The sequence below is a fragment of the Rhinatrema bivittatum genome, chromosome 9 (genome assembly GCF_901001135.1).
Source record: "Rhinatrema bivittatum chromosome 9, aRhiBiv1.1, whole genome shotgun sequence".
Taxonomy (NCBI): domain Eukaryota; kingdom Metazoa; phylum Chordata; class Amphibia; order Gymnophiona; family Rhinatrematidae; genus Rhinatrema; species Rhinatrema bivittatum.
The window spans coordinates 230,777,812-230,801,384 of NC_042623.1; the positions used below are offsets into that span (position 1 = coordinate 230,777,812).

Here is a 23,573-nt window from a genome sequence, read left to right on the forward strand (position 1 = left end):
GGTGCGTGGGCTGTGTTAAGTATGGAACTAGAAGAGAAGAGGGTGGCCTGGGGGAAGAGTATGGTAGAGATGTGAATCGTGTGATCGATCGTCTTAACGATCGATTTCGGCTGGGGGGGGGGGGGGGGGGAATCGGATCGTCGCAGTTTTGTTTTTTTAAATATCGTGTAAATCGTAAATCGGGGGAGGGCGGGAAAACCGGCACACTAAAACAACCCTAAAACCCACCCCGACCCTTTAAAATAAATCCCCCACCCTCCCGAACCCCCCCAAAATGTCTTAAATTACCTGGGGTCCAGTGGGGGGGTCCCGGTGTGATGTTCCACTCTCGGGCCACGGGTGCGTTGATAGAAATGGCGCCGGCGCTACCTTTGCCCTGTCATATGACAGGGCAAAGGTAGCGCCGGCGCCATTTTGGTTCCTGTCCCCCGACGTCACGAGCGTAGGAGATCGCTCCCGGACCCCCGCTGGACCCCCAGGGACTTTTGGCCAGCTTTGGGGGGCCTCCTGTCCCCCACAAGACTTGCCAAAAGTCCAGCGGGGGTCCGGGAACGACCTCCTGCACTCGAATCGTGTTGCCGTATTGCAAAATGGCCATATGGCCGGCGCCATTTTGCAAAATGGCGCCGGCCGTACAGCAACACAATTTGAGTGCAGGAGGTCGTTCCCGGACCCCCGCTGGACCCCCAGGGACTTTTGGCCAGCTTGGGGGGGCCTCCTGACCCCCACAAGACTTGCCAAAAGTCCAGCGGGGGTCCGGGAACGACCTCCTGCACTTGAATCGTGTTGCCGTACGGCCGGCGCCATTTTGCAATACGGCAATATGGCCGGCGCCATTTTGCAAAATGGCGCCGGCCGTATGGCAACACGATTCGAGTGCAGGAGGTCGTTCCCGGACCCCCGCTGGACTTTTGGCAAGTCTTGTGGGGGTCAGGAACCCCCCCCCCCCAAGCTGGCCAAAAGTCCCTGGGGGTCCAGCGGGGGTCCAGGAGCGATCTCCTACGCTCGTGACGTCGGGGGACAGGAACCAAAATGGCGCCGGCGCTACCTTTGCCCTGTCATATGGGCAAAGGTAGCGCCGGCGCCATTTCTATCAACGCACCCGTGGCCCGAGAGGGGAAGATCACACCGGGACCCCCCCCACTGGACCCCAGGTAATTTAAGACATTTTGGTGGGGGGTTCGGGAGGGTGGGGGATTTATTTTAAAGGGCCGGGGTGGGTTTTAGGGTTGTTTTAGTGTGCCGGTTTTCCCGCCCTCCCCCTTCCCCTCCCCCCGATTTACGATTTTTGACGATAAATCGGGGGAATTCCTATTATATATCGCCTCTAATGATTTTTGACGTTTTAAAATATATCGGACGATATTTTAAATCATCAAAAAACGATTCACATCCCTAGAGTATGGCCATGACTGTGTTTTCTGTTTATCTTATTGTTTGCTATAAACTGCTTTGAGGGTTTTGTATGAATGTAGCAGTATATAAATTTTAATAAATGCCTGAGTCCATCATCTAACACAATATCATTCATTCATCGGGGGGGGGGGGGGGGTGGAGATTAAAATCTTTTTTCAAAACACCAAGGAAGAGCTTTCATGTTTTGGATATTGCAAGGCGCCATCGCTCATTCTGCTTTTTCAGCCTGCGAGCTGGTTTGGTACCTGAAAATGCTTGGTGTGACCTGGTGTGGCAGACACCGACACTTTCTTGTTTCCAAGGATTGTGTTGATTGTTGAGCTCTTCCCAACATTAGGGTAACCCACCTATAAAGGAGGCACATACAGACAAGCTTTGTCATACTAACCATGGCTTCAGGAGATCAGTGTCCCGTACAACTGGGTGGTAAAGATCATTCTGCTCCCCTGCTCTTCTCTTCCTATTATCCTACTCCATTCCTCCTCCCCTCCCACCTGGTGTCTTATTGCACTTCCAGCCATACCCTTCATTTGCTTCTCGTCACTGGAATGAAGAAATTACTTACCTGATAATTTCGTTTTCCTTAGTGTAGACAGATGGACTCAGGACCAATGGGTATTGTGCTCTCCTGATAGCAGATGGGAGATGGAGTCAGTTTTCAAAGCTGATGTCAGCCTACATATACCCGTGCAGCATGCTCAGCTCTTCAGTATTCTCTTCGAAAAGCCAGTGTGGATATATGTTGCTTAATACTTGATTACACTTGAGTATACTTGATTAACCTTGAACCTGGTTCAACTGATTATATATAAGAACCTTTTTGGCACTGGAGACCGCCGGAGCACTGAAACAATAAACGCCGACACCTAGGTAACTACGGGTGTCTTAAAATAGAGGTAGGCCGTGGCTTACCCGTACAGTCTCAAGATTTGATATCCGAGGTTCTCTAATTCTGGAGCAGCCGTGGGAGGGATGCTGAGTCCATCTGTCTACACTAAGGAAAACAAAATTATCAGGTAAGTAATTTCTCCATTTCCTAGTGTGTCGCCAGATGGACTCAGGACCAATGGGATGTACAAAAGCTATTCCCCTACCTGGTGGGAGGCTGCCCGTGGCCCACTTAATGCTGCCCTTGCGAAGGCTGTATCCTCCCTGGCCTGGACATCCAGGCGGTAGAACCTGGAGAAGGTGTGTAGGGAGGACCATGTCGCCGCCCGACAGATCTCGGCTGGCGAAAGCAGCCTGGTTTCAGCCCAGACTGCCTGGGCCCTTATAGAATGCGCCTTGACCTGTAGAGGTAATAAAATTTGCAGATGATACAAAATTGTTCAGAGTAGTTAAATCACAAGCAGATTGTGATAAATTGCAGGAAGACCTTGTGAGACTGGAAAATTGGGATTCGAAATGGCAGATGAAATTTAATGTGTACAATTCTGGTCGCCGCATCTCAAAAAAGATATAATTGCAATGGAGAAGGTACAGAGAAGGGTGACCAAAATGATAAGGGGAATAGAACAGCTCCCCTTTGAGGAAAGACTAAAGAGGTTAGGACTTTTCAGCTTGGAGAAGAGACGGCTGAGGGGGGATATGATAGAGGTGCTTAAAATCATGAGAGGTCTAGAACGGGTAGATGTGAATCGGGGCACCAATCCGGGGCAACTAGTAGGACTAGTCCCCTGTGGTGCTCTATCTTGTGGCTGACCCTGGCACACAGGAGGTCTTCCTCTGGCCAGTTCTGGACGAGAGCGTCGATTCCTTGAGATTGTGGTTCTCGTCTGCGGCTGAAAAATCTGAGGACTTGGGCATTGCGACGAGTTGCTAGGAGGTCCATGGCTAAGGGACCCCATCGATTCAGTATCAGCTGGAAGGCTGTGTCCGCCAGCGACCATGCCCCCGGGTCTAGGCTCTCTCTGCTGAGACAATCCGCTGAGATGTTGTCTTTTCCCGCAATGTGGGAGGTCGAAATCCCTTGAAGGTTTGTTTCCGCCCACTCCGTGAGAGGGTCTATTTCCAGAGACACCTGCTGGCTCTTGGTTCCTTCCCTGGCGGATGATGTAGGCAACGGTTGTTGCGTTGTCCGACATGACTGACAGACTTACCTCGGAGTCTGTGGCTGAATCGCAGGCAGGCTGGTCTGACCGCACGAGCTTCCAGGCAGTTTATGTTCCATTCCGCCTCTTCTTTGTTCCATTGTCCCTGGGCTGTTAGCTCCTAACAGTGGGCTCCCCATCTTTGCATTCGTGGTGAGCAAGATCCAGTTCGGTGAAGATAGGTTTATGCCTCTGCTTAGGTGTTCTTCCTGTAGCCACCATTGAAGCTGATGCCGAACCTCTGTCGGTAGCTGGAGGTGAATTGAGTAGTTCCCCAGCCTCATGATGTCATGAGGCTGGGGACTTGAAGGTAGTCTCATACCTTGGGGCGAGCCGAGTTCAACAGGTTTTGTAATTGTCCCATCAGTTTCCTTCTCCTTGGAGGGGGAAGGTAGACCTTGTCCTGTTTGGTATCGAACCGGACTCCCAGGTATTCTAGTGACTGGGAGGGCTGTTGGCAGCTCTTGGCTGTTTTCACGACCCACCCGAGCTCTTGTAGTAGGTTCTTGACTCTGGTGGTCACGTGCGACTCTCCTCCGGAGACTTTGCCCTGATCAGCCAATCGTCCAAGTAAGGATGTACCAGGACTCCTTCTTTCCTCAGTGCTGCCTCTATTACCACCATAATTTTGGTGAAGGTTCTGGGAGCGGTAGCTAGTCTGAAGGGTAGCGCTCGAAATTGTTAATGATTGCCCAGTATTGCAATGGACCGGGATGTGAAGGTAGGCTTCGGATAGATCCAGGGAGGTTAAGAATAACGGAGCGTAGGGTTTCCATGTGGAAGTGTGGTACCTTCAGGTAACAGTTGACAGCCTTGAGGTCCAGGATGGGCCGGAATGTTCCTTCTTTCTTGGGAACGATAAGATAGATGGAATAGTGGCCAGTATTTTGTTGAGACTTGGGCACCGGAGCTATTGCCTTCAGGCCGAGTAGTCTTGCTAGTGTGGTTTCCACTGCCAGTCTCTTGGAGTGGGAGTGGCATGGTGATCTCATAAATTTGTCTTGGGGGATGCTTTGGAATTCCAGGGAGTACCCCTCTCGAATGATAGTTAGGACCCACTTGTCCGATGTTACCTCGACCCATCTTTGGTCTGTCCCCTATGTCTTCTTCCTGTGGATGGGTCTGCATCTTCTCATTGTGGGGTATGGCCGGAGCCTGCCCCTGAGCTTGCTCCTCTCTTAATGTGCCTGTTCCGAAAGGACTGAGACCTTCCTGAAGAACGAGGTGCTTGGGACTGTGTGTTCTTGTAAGGTTTAAAACGCTGCGATCCTCTACCCTTGGTTCTTCTGGGGGAGGAGCGCTGATATGTTCTTTTGCTTCTGTCTTCAGGTAATCGGGGTACTGGGGATTCGCCCCATTTATTGGCTAACTTCTCCAGTTCGCTCCCGAACAGGAGAGATCCTTTAAAAGGCATTTTTGTGAGGTTCGCTTTGGAAGTCGCGTCAGTCAACCAATTTCGGAGCCATAATTGTCTTCTGGCCGCCACTGCGGTGGTGACACCCCGGGATGATGTGCGCACGAGGTCTGCGGTAGCATCGGTGAGAAAGGAGATCGCAGGTTCCATCGCTTTTCTGGGCGTGGTAGAGTCTCTGGAGAGGATCAAACAGGAATGTGCCACCAAAGCGCAGCAGGAAGCAATTTGTAGCGTCATTGCTGAAACATCAAAGGACTGCTTAAGGATGGCTTCCAGCCTTCTGTCGGGCGTCCTTCAGTGCCGCTCCTCCCTCCACATGGATCGTGGTGCGTTTTGAGACTGCACAGATCATAGCGTCCACTTTAGGGAAGCGTAGAAGTTCATTGGCCGTGGGTTCCAGCGGGTATAGGGCTTCTAGTGCCCTTCCCCCTTTATTTTATTTATTTATTTATTTAAAAGTTTTTATATACCGACATTCATCAGTGATATCACATCGGTTCACAGTGTAACGCAAACAGACGCCTGGGATGGCGCATTACATCGAACAAATAACGTCTAACAAATATAACATGTTAACAAGAGAGTAATTGAGGGGGGGGAGATATAAACAAAATTAGCAAGTATATACAATATGTACAATAATGGGAGCTAACATATAATATAAGATTTAGTCAAAATATAAGGTGAGGGGGGGTGAAGGGAGGGGAGTAGGGAGGGAAAGGAGAGGGGGGTAGCGCGGTGGAGAGAGATAGGGGAAGTTTAGGTGTATGCTTTCGTGAAAAGCCATGTCGTAAGCTTCCGCTTGAAAGTTTTTAGGCATTCTTCTTGCCGTAGTTCGACTGGCATTGTGTTCCAGAGAGTTGGCCCGGCGATCGATAGTGCACAGGCTCTCGTGGAAGTTAGTTTGTAGAGTTTGGGAGAGGGGGTAAGCATGGTGGCGAGATGAAGGTGTCTAGTGGGCTTATTAGATTGGTGGAATCGGAGGGAATGATTAAACCAAACTGGCCTCTGGAGCATTCCATTCCAGGTCAATCAGTTCCTTGATGGGCTCCAACATAGGAAAATAGCATGAGGCCTTATGGAGGTACACAAACATGGGATTCTTTTTTGGTTCCGATGTAGGTTCCGTGCCTGGGAGACCCAGTGTCTTCAAAGTTTGGGACACGAGGGCTGGTAATTCGTCCTTGTGGAAGAATCGGAGCATGGTCCGGTATGGCTCCATCCCTGGGGGAAATTCCCCTTCTTCCAGGGAGTTGGTTTCCTCATCTGAGGTGTCTGGATCCCCATCCGGGATGCTCTTGGTTAGGAGAGGCATGTCTCGAGAGCCTCGGGAGGTGCTGGGAAGGGCTTGTGCTTCAGGCAGAGTTTGAGACAAGTGGACAGCCGGTTGTGCCTGGACAAAGGTTTGCAGCCTGGACAAAGGTTTCCACCCAGGAGAAGGTTCCTGGGTCCATGTTGATACCAGGAGGGATTGTAGTGGAAGCTCTGGAGGAACTTTCCTGTGGGGGCGCCGAGTTGGAAATATTTAGATCCGGGGTGCCATCATCAGTGGTTCTGGATTCCTCTCCTGGCTGTGGGAGGTCTTGATTAGGTTCTCCCTGGTTCTGTTCACACTGCCGGCAAAGGAGGGATTCTAATTCAGGCTGCGCAGCTCTCAAGTGGCAGGCTGGGCAAAGGAAGGGTCCCTTGGCCTTCTTGGATGGTGGTGCCATTGTTTGTGCGCGTGTAGAGCTTAAAAACTCATCCGTGCGAGAGTTATGCACGTGGATGCGCTTAGTTGTGTGCGTCGAGAGCGCAGAAGTTATACGCACTACGTGAGCACAAGTTGTGCATGCAGGCGGCGGGCTTTGTGCGCGCAGCCCAGTTATGCACGCAGTTCTGCGTGCGGCCTAGTTGTGCGCACAACTCAGATGTGCGCGCAGTTAAGCATGTATCCCTACGGATGCGCTCGAGTTAGGCGCCTCGGGCTTCTGGCCTGCTCCTCGTGTACCGACGAGGGGGTAAAATGGCGCCGACGACCCCGGCGGCAAGATGGCGACCCCCCCCGGAGGATCTCCATGTGTGTGGACCCTCGGGGCCTAGCCAGAGGGAGGCTGCTCAACCCGATTTAAAACCTCGTCAGAGGAAGGTCGGTACGGCTATTCGAGCCTCGAAGAGCGAAGACTTAGAAGTAAAGGTTTCTACCTTACCTGGTTTCGGCGCTTACCGGTCACGTGCCGGGCGGTCTCCAGCTGCGGGGGGAGAGGGGAATACCTTTATCGCTGCGCTCAAATCTGCACCCGCTGCCTTTCAGCCACTCTGGGGGCTAAGTCCACGCCGGGAATCAGCAGTCGGACCGATGCACACCTCTAAGGGATATTGAAGTCACCTCAGGAAAAGTCTCAACTGTGGGAGGGACCGTTAGGTTTCACCGCAGGAGAAGCGGGGCCCTCTTCTTAGCAGGTAAATTTTCTTTCTTCTTAGCTGTACATGTTACACTATTCTCTTTTGGATAGTGTCCGCATCTGCTATGGGAGACAGAGAAATACTGAAGAGCTAAGCATGCTGCACGGGCATATGTAGGCTGATGTCAGCTTTGAAATCTGACTCCGTCTTCCATCTGCTATCAGGAGAGCACAATATCCATTGGTCCTGAGTCCATCTGGCTACACACTAGGAAAAAGAAAACTATTCCTTATCTGCTAATTTTCGTTCCTGTAGTACCAAGGATCAGCCCAGACGGTGGCTTATGTCCCCCGTCCAGCAGATGAAGTCAGAACAAACCTCTGAGGGAGGTGCCATATAAGTCCACATCCCTGGTCTCATTCCCCAGTACATAGACTAACAAAGTCAAAGAAAGAAAAGAGACGGAGGAATCAAGTCGAACCTCTGAACAATATATATATATATATATATATATATATATATATATATATATATAAAAAATCATGAGAACTGAACTAACAAGTGGTGCAAACAGCAACTTGCAAACAGAACTGAAGATAAGAATCTCCAGACAGAGAGAGTTATAAACACACAGCAAACCCCAAAGGGCAGATAGTCAGCCATATCGAGCAGGAAAAACAGAGGGAGGGCGTCTGGACTGATCCTTGGTACTACAGGAACAAAAATTAGCAGGTAAGGAATAATTTTCTTTTCCCTGTACGTACCAGGATCAGTCCAGACGGTGGGATGTACCCAAGCTTCCCTACTGAGGGTGGGCCGTAGACAGCCCTGCTCGAAGAACATTATCTCCAAAAGTCCCAAAAGACTGCGCACGGACATCTAGACGATAGTGTCGCGCAAATGTATGAAGAGACTTCCACGTGGCTGCTCTGCAGATCTCCTGTGATGAGACCAAAAGACGTTCCGCCCACGACGTGGCTTGAGAACGAAGCGAATGAGCTTACACCTCCATCGGTGGAACCTTCCCTTCGCCAATATACGCCAATGTAATGGCCTCCTTCAGCCAACGGGCTATCGTCGCCTTAGAAGCCATACCGCCCTTTCAAGGACCGGACCAGAGCACAAACAGGTGATCCGAGATTCGGAAATCATTGGTGACCTCCAGGTATCGCAGCAGGCAACGTTTAACATCAAGCTTTTGGAGCTCCCGAGAGTCAACCGAAGAAAAGGAAGGTAACTCCACCGTCTGATTAAGGTGAAATGAAGAGACCACCTTGGGAAGGAATGAGGGTACCATACGCAAGGTAACCCCTGAGTCGGTGATTCGGTTCCCTGCAGGATAAGGCCTGAAGCTCTGATACCCGCCGAGCCGAAGCAATGGCCACCAGGAAGATCATCTTGAGGGTGAGATCCTTAAGAGTAGCGGTCTGAAGAGGCTCGAATGGAGGTCCTCCTACACTCCTGGAGCACCAGGTTGAGGTTCCAGGAGGTGCAAGGGGATTGACGTGGCGGTCTCACATGTTTCACCCCCTTGAGAAATGAACCACATCTGGATGTGCAGAGAGAAGGGACTCGTCCCCCTGACGGCATAGTGTTCCCAAAGCAGTCACTTGAACCCGCAGAGAGTTGTAAGCCAAGCCCTTGTCCAGACCATCTTGCAAGAACGAAAGAACCTGAGCAATTGAGGCGCGAATCATCTGGGTGTTATGTTCCGAGCCCCATGCTTCGAAAACCCTCCATACCCGTACGTAGGCAATGGAGGTAGAAGTCTTGCGCGCTCGCAACAAAGTCAAAATCACCGCCTCAGGGTCCTGTCGTCTCAGGGTCCTGTCGTCTCAATCGGCACCTCTCAAAAGCCAAGCCGCAAGACAGAAGCGACCTGCCTCGTCGAAATATATCGGGCCTTGTAGAAGAAGACGTGGGAGGTGATCCAAACGCAGGGGTCCTCCCTCTGCCATGTTGAGGAGATCGGCAAACCAGGGACGTCGAGGCCACTCCGGCGCCACCACGATCACGGGCTCTGGTGACCCTCTATTCGACGCAAAACCTTGCCTATCAGGGGCCACGGCGGGAACACATAGAGAAGGAGATGGCGGGGCCACGGGAGCACCAGTGTGTCAATGCCCTCCGCGCCGCGTTCCCTTCTGCGACTGAAGAACCGAGGGGCCTTTGCATTGAGGGCCGTGGCCATGAGGTCCACGTGGGGAGTCCCCCACCGCTGCACAATCAGGTTCATCGCCTCCTCCGAGAGCTCCCATTCCCCGGCATCGAGTTGTTGACGGCTTAGAAAGCCCGCTTGCACGTTGTCCACCCCTGCGATGTGGGAGGCCGCTATGCGGAGCAGGTGGAGTTCTGCCCACTGCATCAGCCTGTCCACTTCCATTGAGACATGACGGCTCCTCGTGCCCCCCTGACGGTTTATGTACGCCACCGTGGTCACGTTGTCCGAGAGAATCCGTACCGCCCGATGTCGAACGAGGGGATGGAAGCCCTGCAACGCCAGTCAGACCGCCCTGGTTTCCAGACGGTTGATTGGCCAGTGCGCCAATCAACCAGGGATGATGTTAATCGTCCCTGCAGAGAGCTGGACTGGCATACCGCCCCACAGTCCGATAGGCTGGCGTCCGTTGTCACCACTATCCAGTCCGGCACATCCAGGGAGACTCCTTGGGCAAAATGCGACGGATCCAGCCACCAGCGGAAGCTTTCCTCGGCAAATTTGGGAAGCGGAAGGAGCGCCTGGAAATCACGCGATATCGGCTTCCAGTGGGATAGGAGGGCCCTCTGGAGTGGATGCATATGTGCAAAAGCCCAGGGTACCAGATCGATGGTGGACGCCATGGAACCCAGGACCTGTAGGTAATCCCAGGCTGTGGGCTCCAAGAGGGCGGAGAAACGCCGTATCTGGGCTCTTAAGGCCTGGGCCCTCTCTGGCTTGAGGAACACTTTGCCCTCCACTGTATCGAACCTCGCCCCCAGGAAATCCAGGGTCTGGGACGGTACGAGGTTGCTTTTGGCATAGTTGACGACCCATCCGAGAGACTGGAGAAGATGCACCACCCTGTCGACCTCACAGTAGCCTTGACCCAGAGATTTCGCCCAAATGAGCCAGTCGTCCAGGTAGGGATGGACTAGGATACCCTCCCGCCGAAGGGTAGCCACCACCACCACCATTACCTTTCTGAAAATGCATGGAGCTGTTGCCAGTCCGAAGGGAAGAGCTTGGAACTGAAAATGCTGTCCTAGGATCTTGAACCGGAGAAAACGCTGATGAGGTTTGAAGATTGGGATGTGCAGGTACGCCTCCGTGAGATCCAGAGAGGCCAGGAACTCTCCGCGGTGGACTGCCGCCAGCACCGAGCGGAGAGTCTCCATCCTGAAGCGTGGAACCTTGAGGGAGACTTGTTCACAGATTTGAGATCCAGTATGGGGCGGAAAGTGCCCTCCTTTTTGGGCACCACAAAATAGATGGAGTAGTGACTCCGCCCCGTTTCGGAGGGGGGTACGGGAAGGATAGCCCCTAGATGGATGAGACGATCCAAAGTCTGTCGGACCACGCCCTGTTTCAGGTGGGACCCGCAGGGGGAGAAGAGGAACCTGTCTGTTGGTGGTCGAACAAAATCCAACGCGTAGCCGCGCTTTAGAATATCTAGGACCCACTGATCCGACGTGATCCGGAACCACTCCTCGTAGGAGAGAGAGATCCGGCCTCCTATCCTGTGGATCGCCAAGTGAGCCCGCCTGGCATCATTGGCCGGGCTTTGCGGGCGCACTGTGGGCCAGCCCATCCTTGCCGGGCCTGCACCCTCGAAAGGGCAGATTCCAGGAGGTGGGACGGGAAGACTGGGTCCGGGGGGCCTGCTGTCTAGAATTCCGGGACCGGTGTTGGGTGCGAAAACGATTCCTGTTGGCCCCGAAGGATCTGTTGGAGCGCGGGCGATCTTCCGGAAGTTCGTGAACTGCATTTTCCCCCGAGGGACTTGATGATCTGATCCAGATCCTCCCCGAAGAGGAATTTGCCTTTAAACGGAAGCGACCCCAGGCGAGTCTTCGAGGAGGAATCAGCCGACCAATTTCTGAGCCAGAGGAGATGCCGAGCGGAGACCGCGGCCACCATGGACCGGGCCAAAACCTGTAGAAGATCGTATAAAGCGTCTGCCCCGTCGGCCACCACAGCCTCCAATCGATCAGCCTGGAGAGCCTCCTCTGGAGGGAGATCCTGTGAGGTAAGGAGCTGTTGTACCCATCGCAGACCTGCCCTTTGCGCCAACGAACTGCAGATGGCCGCCCACACCCCCAGTGCCGACACCTCAAACACCCGCTTGAGGTAGACCTCGAGCTTCCTGTCTTGTAGGTCTCTCAGAGCTATGCCTCCCGTGACCGGGATAGTGGTACGCTTGGTGACTGCAGAAACCGCGGAGTCCACCGCCAGAACCTTGAGTAGCTCCAAGAAATCCTCAGGAAGTGGATATAGCTTGTCCATCACTCTGCTCACCCTTAAGGAGGCCTCGGGGGAATCCCATTCCCGTGAAAGTAGCTGAAGGCAGGAGGGGTGAGTAGGGAAGGCGCACGCTGGGGGTCGGAGGCCCGCTAATAGAGGGTCCCCTTTCTTCGCCTTAGGCTCCGGACCTGAAGGCTCCGGAGGTGGATCAATATCCAGCTCCCGCAAGATATTGGGGATCAGGTCATCTAATTCATCGTGCTGGAAAATGCGGAGGACCCGAGGGTCATCCCCCTTCACTTGAGTCCCCAAAGGAGGGTCAACCATGGTCACGTCCGGGTCCCCCGGCGGCACCAGAGAAATCGCTCTGGGTAGACCTCTGGAAGGACCAGGCGGGACCCCGGAGGAGCCCAGCGCCCCTCCGCCAAGCTGCCTTCCGTCTTGCAATGGAGTCCCCTGCGGGGGCGGGACCTGTGCTAACTTGGGCGGGGGGGACCCAGGGTGACCTCCATAGGTTGTGCCATGCGGTGCAGAAAGGCATTGTGCATAAGCACAATGAATTCAGGTGAAAATGGTGGGAGGCTCGAAGGAGGGAAGGCCGGAACCTCCCGCGGCACACATCGCGGCTCCAGGGCCTCTGCCGAGGCCAAAACCGATGGTGGAGCCGAAATCGGGCCGTCAACATCCTCTCCCGAGAATCCGGCATTCAGCATGCTAGGGTCCAAGATGGCCGCCGTTCCCGCCACCCACGGGAACGGGCCCTGCCGTTGGTGTGCCTCACGGCTGCGACCGCACGCTCCTGCAGCGCTCTCCTCCTAGTCGCTGGTCTCCCCCTCGGGGAGACAGCCCGAGCAAAGTCCCTCCCTTGAGAGCCGGCCGCAATCAACACACTCCGCCGCTAGCGGGGGAGGGGAAGGAAGGTAGAAGGCGGAGCGCAGGAACTATTGGTGGAGGCTCTTTGGCGCCGAAATCTAAACCAGGGACCGCCCCAAAAGCCCCCCTCGCGTCCAGAAACACCGCCGGGGAATGGGACTTCCCGGCGGGTGGCAGCCCCGGGGAATTAGCGTTGTGGGGCTGCGAGCCGACTCTTGTCGGGGGGGGGGGGGGGCGGGGAGAGAGGCCAGTACCACCAGCGTACACCCCAACGGTCCGGCGCCCAGGATCGGGCCTGAGGAGAAAAATGAACAGAAAAAACTTACCCCACAATGCTTCACAAATTATGAGGCAGAGGAAGAAGAAGAAATCCCCCAGGCCTGTCCGCAAGTGCTCCAGGGAAAACAGACAGGCTCTAGTGCAGCAGGGCTGCAGAAATAACCCCGTCACCAAACTCCCTTTTTTTTTAATAAACTTGATCCCTCAAAGAATGAGAACAGGAGCCTAGCTGCAGAAGACAGACAAACACAAAGCCCCTGTCCTGGGGAACCACTGTTCCCCTGCTCACAATCTGCTGGAGTCAGAAACGTACTGGGGAATGAGACCAGGGATGTGGACTTATATGGCACCTCCCTCAGAAGTTTGTTCTGACTCCATCTGCTGGACGGGGGACATAACCCACCGTCTGGACTGATCCTGGTACGTACAGGGAATCAGCTATTACACTCTTACCTCAATTTCTCTTCCCTTAAAAGGCTTTGCCGTCATTTCCTTGCGGAGGCATCATAAATTAAACAATGTGTTGTCTCAGAGGCAAAACTATAAAGGAGAAATCTAAGAGAGGACTGCACCTACTTACCAGTCCTATTGTGATTTCTCCCTCTTTAACCTTTGCCCCTTTATGAGCAGCTCTGAATATCTCAAGGAGTTCCTTGCTCTGCACCAGGTGGCTGGAGTTGCAGATCTCTTTGCTTTGCACCGGTGCTGTACTGAGGTCCGAAGAGTCTGTGGTCCTGCACTGGTCTTGGTCATCTTCTGAGCAGGTCTGCCACTCCTCTTCCTCCTCACAATCCTGGTACTCATCACTATCCTCCTCCTCCTCGCTGGGAAGTACGGTGCTGGCAAGATACGGAAGGGAGCTTGCTAAGTTGCTCTCATCTTCCAGACTGCCACTTTCAGCTTCAGAGTCGTTTTCTCCTTCAGATCCTTCTTCCGGCTCTTCTTCCTAGCATGTGGAGGAAGAGCATTCTATCTGTGATACACCACTAAAGGCACTGGGACAGAAAGTGAATGTGACACTATCACCAAATCAGGGCAGATAGCCACCTTAAATAGTACTACAGTCAGAAGTAAACTAAAAAACACTCAATGAAACCTGAAAGTTAAAAATAAAGTTATAAAAAATATCCATTCCTGGTCTGCCTCTGAGAAACTTAATCCTGGAACCACGTCTGAAGTACAAATAAACAAGAAAGCATCACTTTTTTCTTTTTTTCCTGTGCAAAAGCAAACATCTGAAATAAGACGATAAAGACTTTCCGATCAACTGACTGCACGTGATCCCACTAACCAAACAGAGATGCACATGCCAGCCCTGTTGTTTCACCATACTGGTACCCAGCAGTGAAAGCATTACCTGCGATGCCTTAGCTTCAGTGCCCATCTGCTGACTCTCCAGCAGCGCTGACCAGAACACTACTTTTACGCCTTCAGCCTCAAAGAATCTTGCCCATGCTCGCCGCTGGTCCTCAGTCAGTAAATCTGCCTTGTTGACCAAAATAATGTTTTCTTTATCTTGACCAACTTCTTTCACGTAACACTCCTAAAGGAGAAGTTAGAAAAGATGATTAGAAAATCCCCTTTTAATTAACCAAGGCCTCAGATAATTGTCGCCATACAGGAAAAAAGTAATCTGTACACCTTATAAAACACATGCCCCAAGCTGCCTTATGCTATTGAGAAACGATATTCTCAGTCAAACAGGAAGGGGCAGCGAGAGAGGATGACCAAAACCATGGGAAAAGACCAAGAAAGGTTCTCTCCTATACCTTACTGTCTGTAGGAACAAGGGACAGAGAGAGCTCTATAATCTTCACGACCTTTCAAAATAAGTCAGATTTTGTGTCATCTACAGAAAAGCCAGCCCTTTAAAATGTGCTCACTTACCAGATCCTGGCACCTGAACAGGAGAGGATTCCTGCCATCCACAATCTGAACGACAACATCACTGCAAAAGAGAAAAGCAAAACCAGTCTGCGCCTGCCACACAACCCAGGGGGTACAGCAACGTATGTTTACCATCACCTTCTCTCTGTGCCTTCCATGTTTAACCCCAGTTTGTATCTGAACATTTAGTGATGTAGCCAAGTACTATTGTTGTGCTCAGTCTTAGCACGCCCACAGGTCACTTTCAAATTATGTACAAGTCAGACGGGTCATGTGTCTCATTACCAGTGGAACGTTCTCATTTATCAGATGCATCAGTTACAACTTAAAATACAAAACCCCTTTTCACGTTATTGCCAGAATCATGTACGCATGTATAACAAAGCAAGCCTTACCTCCGTTCAATGACCCTCCACAGCTGACGCCAAAAATCTAAATTCCGCTCAAAGGGAGTCAAAATCAATTTCTGTTCCTCCTCAAGTCTAAATTCCAAACAAAAAAGTTATAAATCAATCGTTTTAGAGAAGAACTGTTTTTTGTAAACTACCCTGGGCTTTGGCATGTGGTGGTATATAAATACCAAATAAAGATAAAGATATTGCTTTCTTGGCTATAGGAAAATTGGTTCTTACCTGCTAATCTTCGTTCCTGTAGTACCATGGATCAGTCCACACAGGGGGTTGAGCCTCCTGTCCAGCAGATGGAGACCGAGAAAAACTCAAAGGGTATCCTATATCAGGACAGTGCTCCCCGTTTCCCTTCAGTATAAACGTTAAAGCAGAGAAATGTAAAACTGTAATCTTAACTAGAGAAAAATCAAGCAAGTAAACCCTGTAACATCCAAATTGTAACTTGAAATTTAAATCAATACAAAGAACCGCTCTTATATATATATAGAATATACTTCCGGTGCCTTAAAAGTCTGATATGCTTGTGCTTTGAGAAAATTAGTAGACACTCCCAAAATGTGTGAATGAAAAACACTTCGAGTGGTCGTATGAAAATCAGAATGCAGCCAGGGCGGGCGTCTGGACTGATGCGTGGTACTACAGGAACGAAAATTAGCAGGTAAGAACCAATTTTCCTTTCCCTGTATGTACCCGGATCAGTTCAGACAGTGGGATGTACCAAAGCTTCCCTAAGTAGGGTGGGACCGTGATAGTCCCGCTCGAAGCATCTGTCTGCCAAAGGAACCAAAAACCGGCGCCTGTACATCGAAGTGATAATGACGAGCAAAAGTATGCAGAGATTTCCAAGTAGCTGCTCTGCATATCTCTTGCGGAGAGACCAACTGGCTCTCTGCCCAAGTAGCCTGTGAACGCAAAGAATGGGTCTTAAAGCCCTCTGGAACCGACTGGCCCCGACAAATATACGCCGACGCATTTGCCTCCTTTAGCTATCGAGCAATGGTAGCTTTAGAAGCCTCGTTTCCCCTATTTGGGCCGCTCCATAAGACAAAGAGATGATCAGAGACTCTAAATTCATTTGTAACCTGTAAGTATTGCAGTAGTACTCTTTTTACATCAAGATGCCATAGGTCACCGCCAGGTGTGCTTGCAATGTCTTCTGGAGAAAAAGCAGGAAGCTCCACTGTCTGATTTATGTGAAAGGAGGACAAAACCTTTGGTAAAGAGGATGATACTGTTTTAAGGGAAACACCTGAATCAGAAAAGCGAAGAAAAGGCTCCCTACAAGACAAGGCTTGGAGCTCGGACACTCTCCTGGCTGAGCAAATAGAGACTAGAAATACAGTCTTAAGAGTCAGGTCCTTAAGCGTGACCCGCCAGAGGGGTTCGAAAGGCACCTCGTAAAGAACTCGAACTACCAGATTAAGGCTCCACGACGGACAAGTAGCCCAGACAGGCGGGCTCAAATGCTTGGCTCCTTTGAGGAATCAAATGACATCCGGATGGGCCACCACCGCGTAACCATCGACCCGCCTTAAGAGGGAATCGAGATCCGAAACCTGTACCCGCAAGGAATTGAAAGACAAACCTTTGGAGAGGCCACTCTGTAGGAAAGAGAGGACATGGGACCGGGGCCTTGCATGCCAGTACTCCAGAGTCGGCACACAGTCTCAAACACTCTCCATACCCAAATGTAAGCGCGCGAGGTAGAAGTCTTATGTGCACGCAACAGAGTGGCTATGACTTCCTCCTTATAACCCTTCTTCCTCAGTCGCCGCCACTCAAAAGCCAGACTGCTAGACAAAAGCAATCTGCCTGATCAAAAAATACAGGACCTTGCTGCAGCAGGTTTGGGAGGTGACTGAGGCGAAGAGGATCGTCCTTTGCGAGGTTCACCAGATCCACGAACCATGGTCTCCGGGACCATTCTGGCACCACGAGAATGACCGGCCCCCTGTGCAGTTCTATCCTTCTGAGTACCTTTCCCACCAGAGGCCAGGGTGGGAACACGTAGAGGACGACATCGCGAGGCCAGGCCAGGACTAGGGCATCCACGCCTTCCGAGCAGTGCTCCCGTCTGTGACTGAAGAATCTGGGAGCCTTCGCATTCCTCAGGGTGGCCATCAGGTCTAAGTGGGGAGCTCTCCACTTGCGCACGACAAGATCCATCGCCTCTTCAGACAACTCCCACTCTCCGGGGTCTAGATGTTGACAACTGAGGAAGTCGGCTTGAATATTCTCCTTCCCCACAATGTGGGAGGCTGCTAGCCAATCCAGATGGTGGTCCGCCCAGGAGAGCAGCTTCCAGGGCCATCAGACGACTCCTGGTGCCTCCCTGGCAATTGATGTAAGCTACTGTGGTGGCGTTGTCGGAGAGGACTTGCACAACCTTGCGACGGCTCAAGGGTAGGAAAGTCTTCAGTGCCAAATGGACTGAGCGGGCCTCCAGACGACTGATGTGCCACTGGGCTTGGACTGGGGACCATTGTCCCTGGGTTGACTAATTCTGACACACCGCTCCGCAGCTGGAGAGGCTGGCATCCATCATAACAATGATCCACTGGGGCGTCTTCAGGGGCATCCCCTTCAACAGGTGAGCGAGTGAGAGCCACCACTGCATGCTGGCAATGGTAGAGTCAGAGAGCGGTAGAGGTGTTTGAAACTCCTCCGAGACCGGCTTCCAGCGGTACAGCAAAGCTTTCTGTAAAGGACACATATGCACAAAAGCCCAAGGAACCAAATCTATAGTTGAAGCCATAGAGCCCAGGACCTGGAGGTAGTCCCTGGCCATGGGCACCTAGAGAGACAACAGATGCTGTACTCGATCCATGAGCTTGAGCGCCCAGGCCTCGGGAATACTGGCCAGACCCCTGTTCCTCCAGGGTGACCAGGACTATGGCACCGAGCTCTTGAAGCTTGTCTAGAGTCTGGCACACCGCTGGACGCTTCCGACTCCCGTAGGGAGAGATTAAGTAGCGGTCCAGGAGATCCCGAGCAAATTCTAAAGCATAGCTTCTTTCGATTACCTCGAGGAACCACTGATCCGAAGTAATTTTGACCCATTCCTCGTGAAATAGGGACAGACTTAAACAAGAGCCCGAAGGAAAAAAGGACTTGGACTGTTTAGGGCGGTCCTAAGGCAGCTTATGAATCTTGTTGTCGCCCAAAGATATAATAAGCTGTTCCAGGTCCTCACCAAAAAGCAACTTACCCTTGAAGGGGAGAGTGCCCAACTGCGATTTAGAAGAGAAGTCTGCCGCCAAATTTCGCAGCCAGAGGAACTGTCTGGCCGACACCGCAGAAACCATGGCTCTGGCCTGCACCCTGAGAAGATCATAGAGGGCATCAGCTCCATATGCAACCGCGGCTTCCAGCCACTCCGCCTGTTCCGCTTCTGCAGACCGGAGGTCCTGGGTGCTGAGTAGTTGTTGAACCCACTTGAGGCTTGCCCGCTGCATGAGACTGCTGCAGACTGTCGCTCGAACACCGAGCGATAGGACTTCAAAAATCCTCTTGAGGTGTACCTCCAACTTCCGATCCTGAAGGTCCTTCAAAGCTGTCGCTCCCTTTGTTACAGCGGACACTGAAGCATCCACCTTAGGGACCTTGAGCATCTCTAGGCATTGGTCTGGGAGGGGGGTAGAGCTTGTCCATTGCTTGTAAGCCGGATTCAGGAGCTTCCCACTCTTGGAGTAGTAATTGCATTAGCATAGGATGAAAAGGAACGTGGGGGGCGGGGGGGCTCTCAATCCCGCCAGGACAGGGACTACGTTACTGGAACTCAGGGTAGTCTGTGTTTCCTCCGGAGGGGCATCTATGCCCAGCTCGGCCAAAAGAAATGGTATGAGCGGGTCCAGCTCCTCCCACTGGAACAAACATCCCACTCGACTGTCGGATTCTGAGTGAGAGCATCGGCATCCGGGTCAGAGTCTGGAATCTGAGGGGTGGGGTAGAAGGATCCGGCGGGTTTTGCCCCCCAGGTATGGTCCTAATCTGAGTGGTCCCTTGGGAAACAGGAGGCTGGGAACCCTGGGCTGCAGATACCCGAGGCACTTTGGCAGGTGGAGGGCCAGTAGGAACCTTCACAGGAGGCGGGGTCTGTGGAGGGTTCCTCCTGCTGCAGCAAGCTGGCCACATAAGCCTTATGTAGCAAAAGTACAAAATCTGTGGAGAAATGAGCGGGGGCTTTACCTGGCCTTGAAGGAGGGGGTACCTCATCCAGGGACCACATCAGAAGGACCCATGGGGCTTAAATCAGGGGGGGGAATGAGGAAATTCCAAATCCCTTCCCCCCTCTAGTAAGGAAACAGACTCAGTATCCGCCGACAAAATGGTCGCCGTTCCCATGGTTTTCACGAACGGGGCCGGCCTGGCAGCACGCTTGCCAGCTCTGACTTGAACAGCTGATTTCTCCTGCATCGATGAGGGCCCTTCCCCGCCGGGTAAACAACTTGAGCAAACTCCCTCACGGGAAAGCCGCGAGGCAGGCTCTCCACAAACAATACAAAATGGAGACCTTGGTATCCTTGAATGGGGGGGGGGGGATGAGGGGCTGCTGCAGGAAAAACGGCAAAGATCCCTTGTGCCTGGCTGCGAGCGGGAGAGAGAGTAAAAATAGCTCTGCTCCCCGTTCCTTCCCCCGTAAATTGCTTGTTCTTGTCCAAGGTACTGAGAAATAAAATGCTCTCGTTAAACTTTTTTTTTTTTTTGAAGCAGCTTAAAGAAACAGAGGAATAAACCTCTCTGTCAGCCAGAGACCCAAGGCATGAAACTTCTCAGGGGTCTCAATGGGGGAGGGACTGAACCACCAGCATCACCCCAGTGCCAGGCAATGGGCTACCAGGAAAGGGTCCTAGGCTGAAGGAATCAAGGGGACAAAGTCCCCTCTAGGCCCTAGTAAGAGCGAGGAGACAGAAATTTGCTGTTCCTGCTGAATAAACTCTTTCCATTGTTTTTTTTAAACAGGTTGAAATCAATAAATACTTGCTTGATCCTTTAAAAGTAAGGAAAGAAGAGAGAGAAACTTTCACAATCCAAGAAACTGCTGTAAAGAATGGGAAAAGAAAATGGGTTCTTACCTGATAATTTTCGTTCCTGTAGTACCAATGGATCAGTCCAGAACTCCTGGGTTAATTCATCCCTGCCAGCAGATAAAGCCTCGCTGACACTACTTGAAAACCCCTGGTGCCACCTGCAGCAGCTCAGTATTGATCTGTACCCAAGCTGAAAAATAACACTATGTGCAATAACTGACTAAAAACATCTCAAATAACTTGAAAAAAGTGCTAACCCAGGTGGGTTCTAGACTAATCCGCTGGTACTACAGGAACGAAAATTATCAGGTAAGAACCAATTTTATTTTCCCTGGACGTACCCGGATCAGTCCAGAACTCCTGGGATGTACCAAAGCTTCCTAGAGAGGGTGGGACCTGGAGAGTCCCGCTCTCAAGACACCTTTACCAGAAGATCTGGAATCCGAAAATCCCAAATCCAACCTGTAATGCCTTGCAAAAGTATGTAGCGACTTCCAAGTCGCTGCCCTGCAAATTTCCTGCGGAGATACCAACTGCGCCTCCACCCATGAAGCGGCCTAAGCCTGCGTTGAATGAGCTCGCAAACTGTCAGGAACCTGATGGCCCTTGAGAATGTATGCTGACCCAATAGCCTCCTTAAGCCACCTGGCAATCGTGGTTTTGGAGGCCTTGGTACCCTTTTTTGGCCCGCTCCATAACACAAACAGATGATCCAATCTTCTGAATTCATTAGTAACCTTGAGATAACGAAGCAAGGTTCTGCGGACATCTAACATCTTAAGCTCCCTAGCATGCTGCGTAGAAGCATCCAAGCCTGTAAACGCTGGGAGCTCGATAGTCTGATTAACATGAAAGGCAGAAACTACCTTTGGGACAAATGAAGGAACCGTACACAACGTAATACTTGAATCAGATATTTGAAGAAATGGATCCCTACACGACAAGGCTTGCAATTCTGAAATCCTCCTAGCTGAACAAATGGCCACCAAGAACACCACCTAGAGAGTCAAATTAAGAGTCGCTCTCCGAATAGGTTCAAATGGAGCGTCACACAATACTCGCAGAACCAGATTAAGGTTCCAGGGAGGGCAAATTTTCCGCACCGGAGGCCTCAAATTCTTAACTCCCCGAAGAAACCGCTGCACGTCCAGGTGAGAAGTCAGGGAATAACCCTCAATTTTGTCTTGTAAGCAAGCAAGCGCCACGACCTGTACTTTAAGGGAATTAAAGGCAAGACCCTTAGCTAAACCCTCTTGTAGAAAAGTCAAGACGTGAGATATCGAGGCGTGAACCGCAAGTTTCAAAAACTTTCCAGACCCGAACATATGAGAGGGAAGTGGATTGCTGCCGAGCCTCTAAAAGTGTAGTAATCACCTATTCTGGGTATCCTCTCCGTCGCAAGCAACGCCTCTCAAAAGCCAAGCCGCTAGACGCTGATCGGAAAATACGGGACCCTGACGAAGCAGTTCCGAATACTATCCAGAACGGGGTCCAGACCATCCACTTCCAGAACCTCCTGTGGGGGTTTCAACCCCAGCTCCTCAAGGACCTGCGGAAGTAGAGGTGCAAGCTCCTCTCTCTGGAACAACCGAAGAATCTTGGGATCATCCCTTCCACCACTGATGGCAGTCCTATGTCATCTCCCTGGTCCGGATCCGGCGCTGAAAACCCCAACGCCGCCTCCGCTGGAGGAGCCCCCTGTCACCCCCACGGGGCCAGGCACGACGGGAATGGCAGAGGCTCGCGGCCGCGCGGGTCCCGTCCTGAAATTAATAGGCTGCGGATCTGGATTGGGAGGGGCCAAAAATCCCGGAGCCCCCCTCACCCCCTCCTGCTGCGCCAGGTAAGCCTGGTGCATCAGGTGAATGAAATCTGGGGAAAAGGGTCGCACACCCAGAAGCAAATTGGGGATCTGGCCTCCCTCCGGTCCCTGAGGTAAGGGATCCGAAGAATCTGTACCTCCAGTGGGCCCCTGCACATCGGGGGTCCCGGGATGGACGGGAGAATGCCTCGGAGGAGAATCTCCCTCGCCCTCCGATAATGGGGGTTAGAGCGAAACCGCATCCAAAATGGCCGCCACTCCCGTCTCATGGGAGCCAGCAGACCCAGCGGTAGCAGGAGGCTGCAAAACCGGTCCGTTCACGGCAGCCGCATTTTTGCAAAGGCGCCGGCGTTTGCCCCCACCCAGGAGAAGAGAGTGCCCTCCCTCCCTCCCCCCCCCCGAAATACACCTGGAACAGAGGCCCAATCGACTGAGGCGCGCTGGGACCGCCCCACATGTGCAGCAAGCCGAGCCGCGAACAATGCCGGTAAGCACAGGAAAAAAAAAGAATCAAAATTAAAAGTAAAGAAAAGTGCCGAAAAGAAACCCGATCGGGGAGGGGTGGGGTGGGGGGACAAAACCAGAGAGAGACACATCCCGGAGCCTTACCGTCAGCCGACTTCCTGCTGAAATAAAGGGAGATAAACCTCTAACCAAAGGGAAAAGGCTGCAAGCCGCACGGCCGGCCTCATGAGGGGAGGGATCTGGACCACCAGATGTACACCCCACGGTACAACTTGGACCTCGACCGGTCCATCTCAACCGAGCAGAGAAGGGTTTCTCAAGGAACCAATCCCATGGGAGGAAGGCTCTCCCGCAAAGAAAAATCTAAAAGGAAAAAACAGCAAGGGTAAAAGAAAAGCCCTGCAGGTTAATGCACCAGCCATCTGCTGGAGACAGATAAATACTGAGCTACTGTAGGTGGCACCAGGGGTTTTCAAGCAGTGTCAGCGAGGCTTTATCTGTCTCCATCTGCTGGCAGGGATGAATTAACCCAGGAGTTCTGGACTGATCTGGGTACGTACAGGTTCTACTATCTGCATCTGCTGGAGACAGAGAAATACTGAAGGGACACAGGTGGAGAACTGTCCTGATATAGGATACCTTTTGAGTTTTTCTCTGTCTCCATCTGCTGGACAGGAGGCTTAACCCACTGTCTGGACTGATCCGGGTATGTACAGGGAACACTAATTAATTGCTCAGACTCAAAAAGCAGCCTCTGGCCAGGCTAGCATTAACACTCACCGTGCAAGCTGGCGTCTCCACTCCAGAAAGTTGTCTCTCTCTGCTTGCTGGAGTTTCTCTGCACTAGTACTCTCATCCCAGTATGGTCTATGTTAATTATGGAGAAACAGAAAGATTTCAGCATGCATGTTCAAGTCATACTGAAATGAAAAGATTTAAAAAAAAAAAAAAGTTGGCTCTGGGACTTCAGATACTAGCAGGTACAAGAGATGGAAAGAAAGAGTAATCGTACTGCTTAGCAATAAAAGCCATTCCAAGTTTTCCTGGTAACACCAAGGGCC

General features: G+C 51.9%; 1 protein-coding gene across 2 annotated transcripts in view; it reads right to left on the minus strand.

Moving 5' to 3' along the window:
• LSG1 (large 60S subunit nuclear export GTPase 1) overlaps window positions 1-23,573 on the minus strand; it is a 92,954-nt gene that overhangs the window by 45,605 nt on the left and 23,776 nt on the right. For both annotated transcript variants that reach the window (XM_029615792.1, XM_029615791.1), the window contains exons 4-9: window positions 23,293-23,379; window positions 15,181-15,267; window positions 14,786-14,846; window positions 14,256-14,441; window positions 13,479-13,844; window positions 1,662-1,763 (exon numbers count right to left, since the gene is read on the minus strand). In XM_029615792.1, the coding sequence (XP_029471652.1) occupies window positions 1,662-1,763; window positions 13,479-13,844; window positions 14,256-14,441; window positions 14,786-14,846; window positions 15,181-15,267; window positions 23,293-23,379 (889 nt within the window). The remainder of the gene's footprint in view (window positions 1-1,661; window positions 1,764-13,478; window positions 13,845-14,255; window positions 14,442-14,785; window positions 14,847-15,180; window positions 15,268-23,292; window positions 23,380-23,573) is intronic.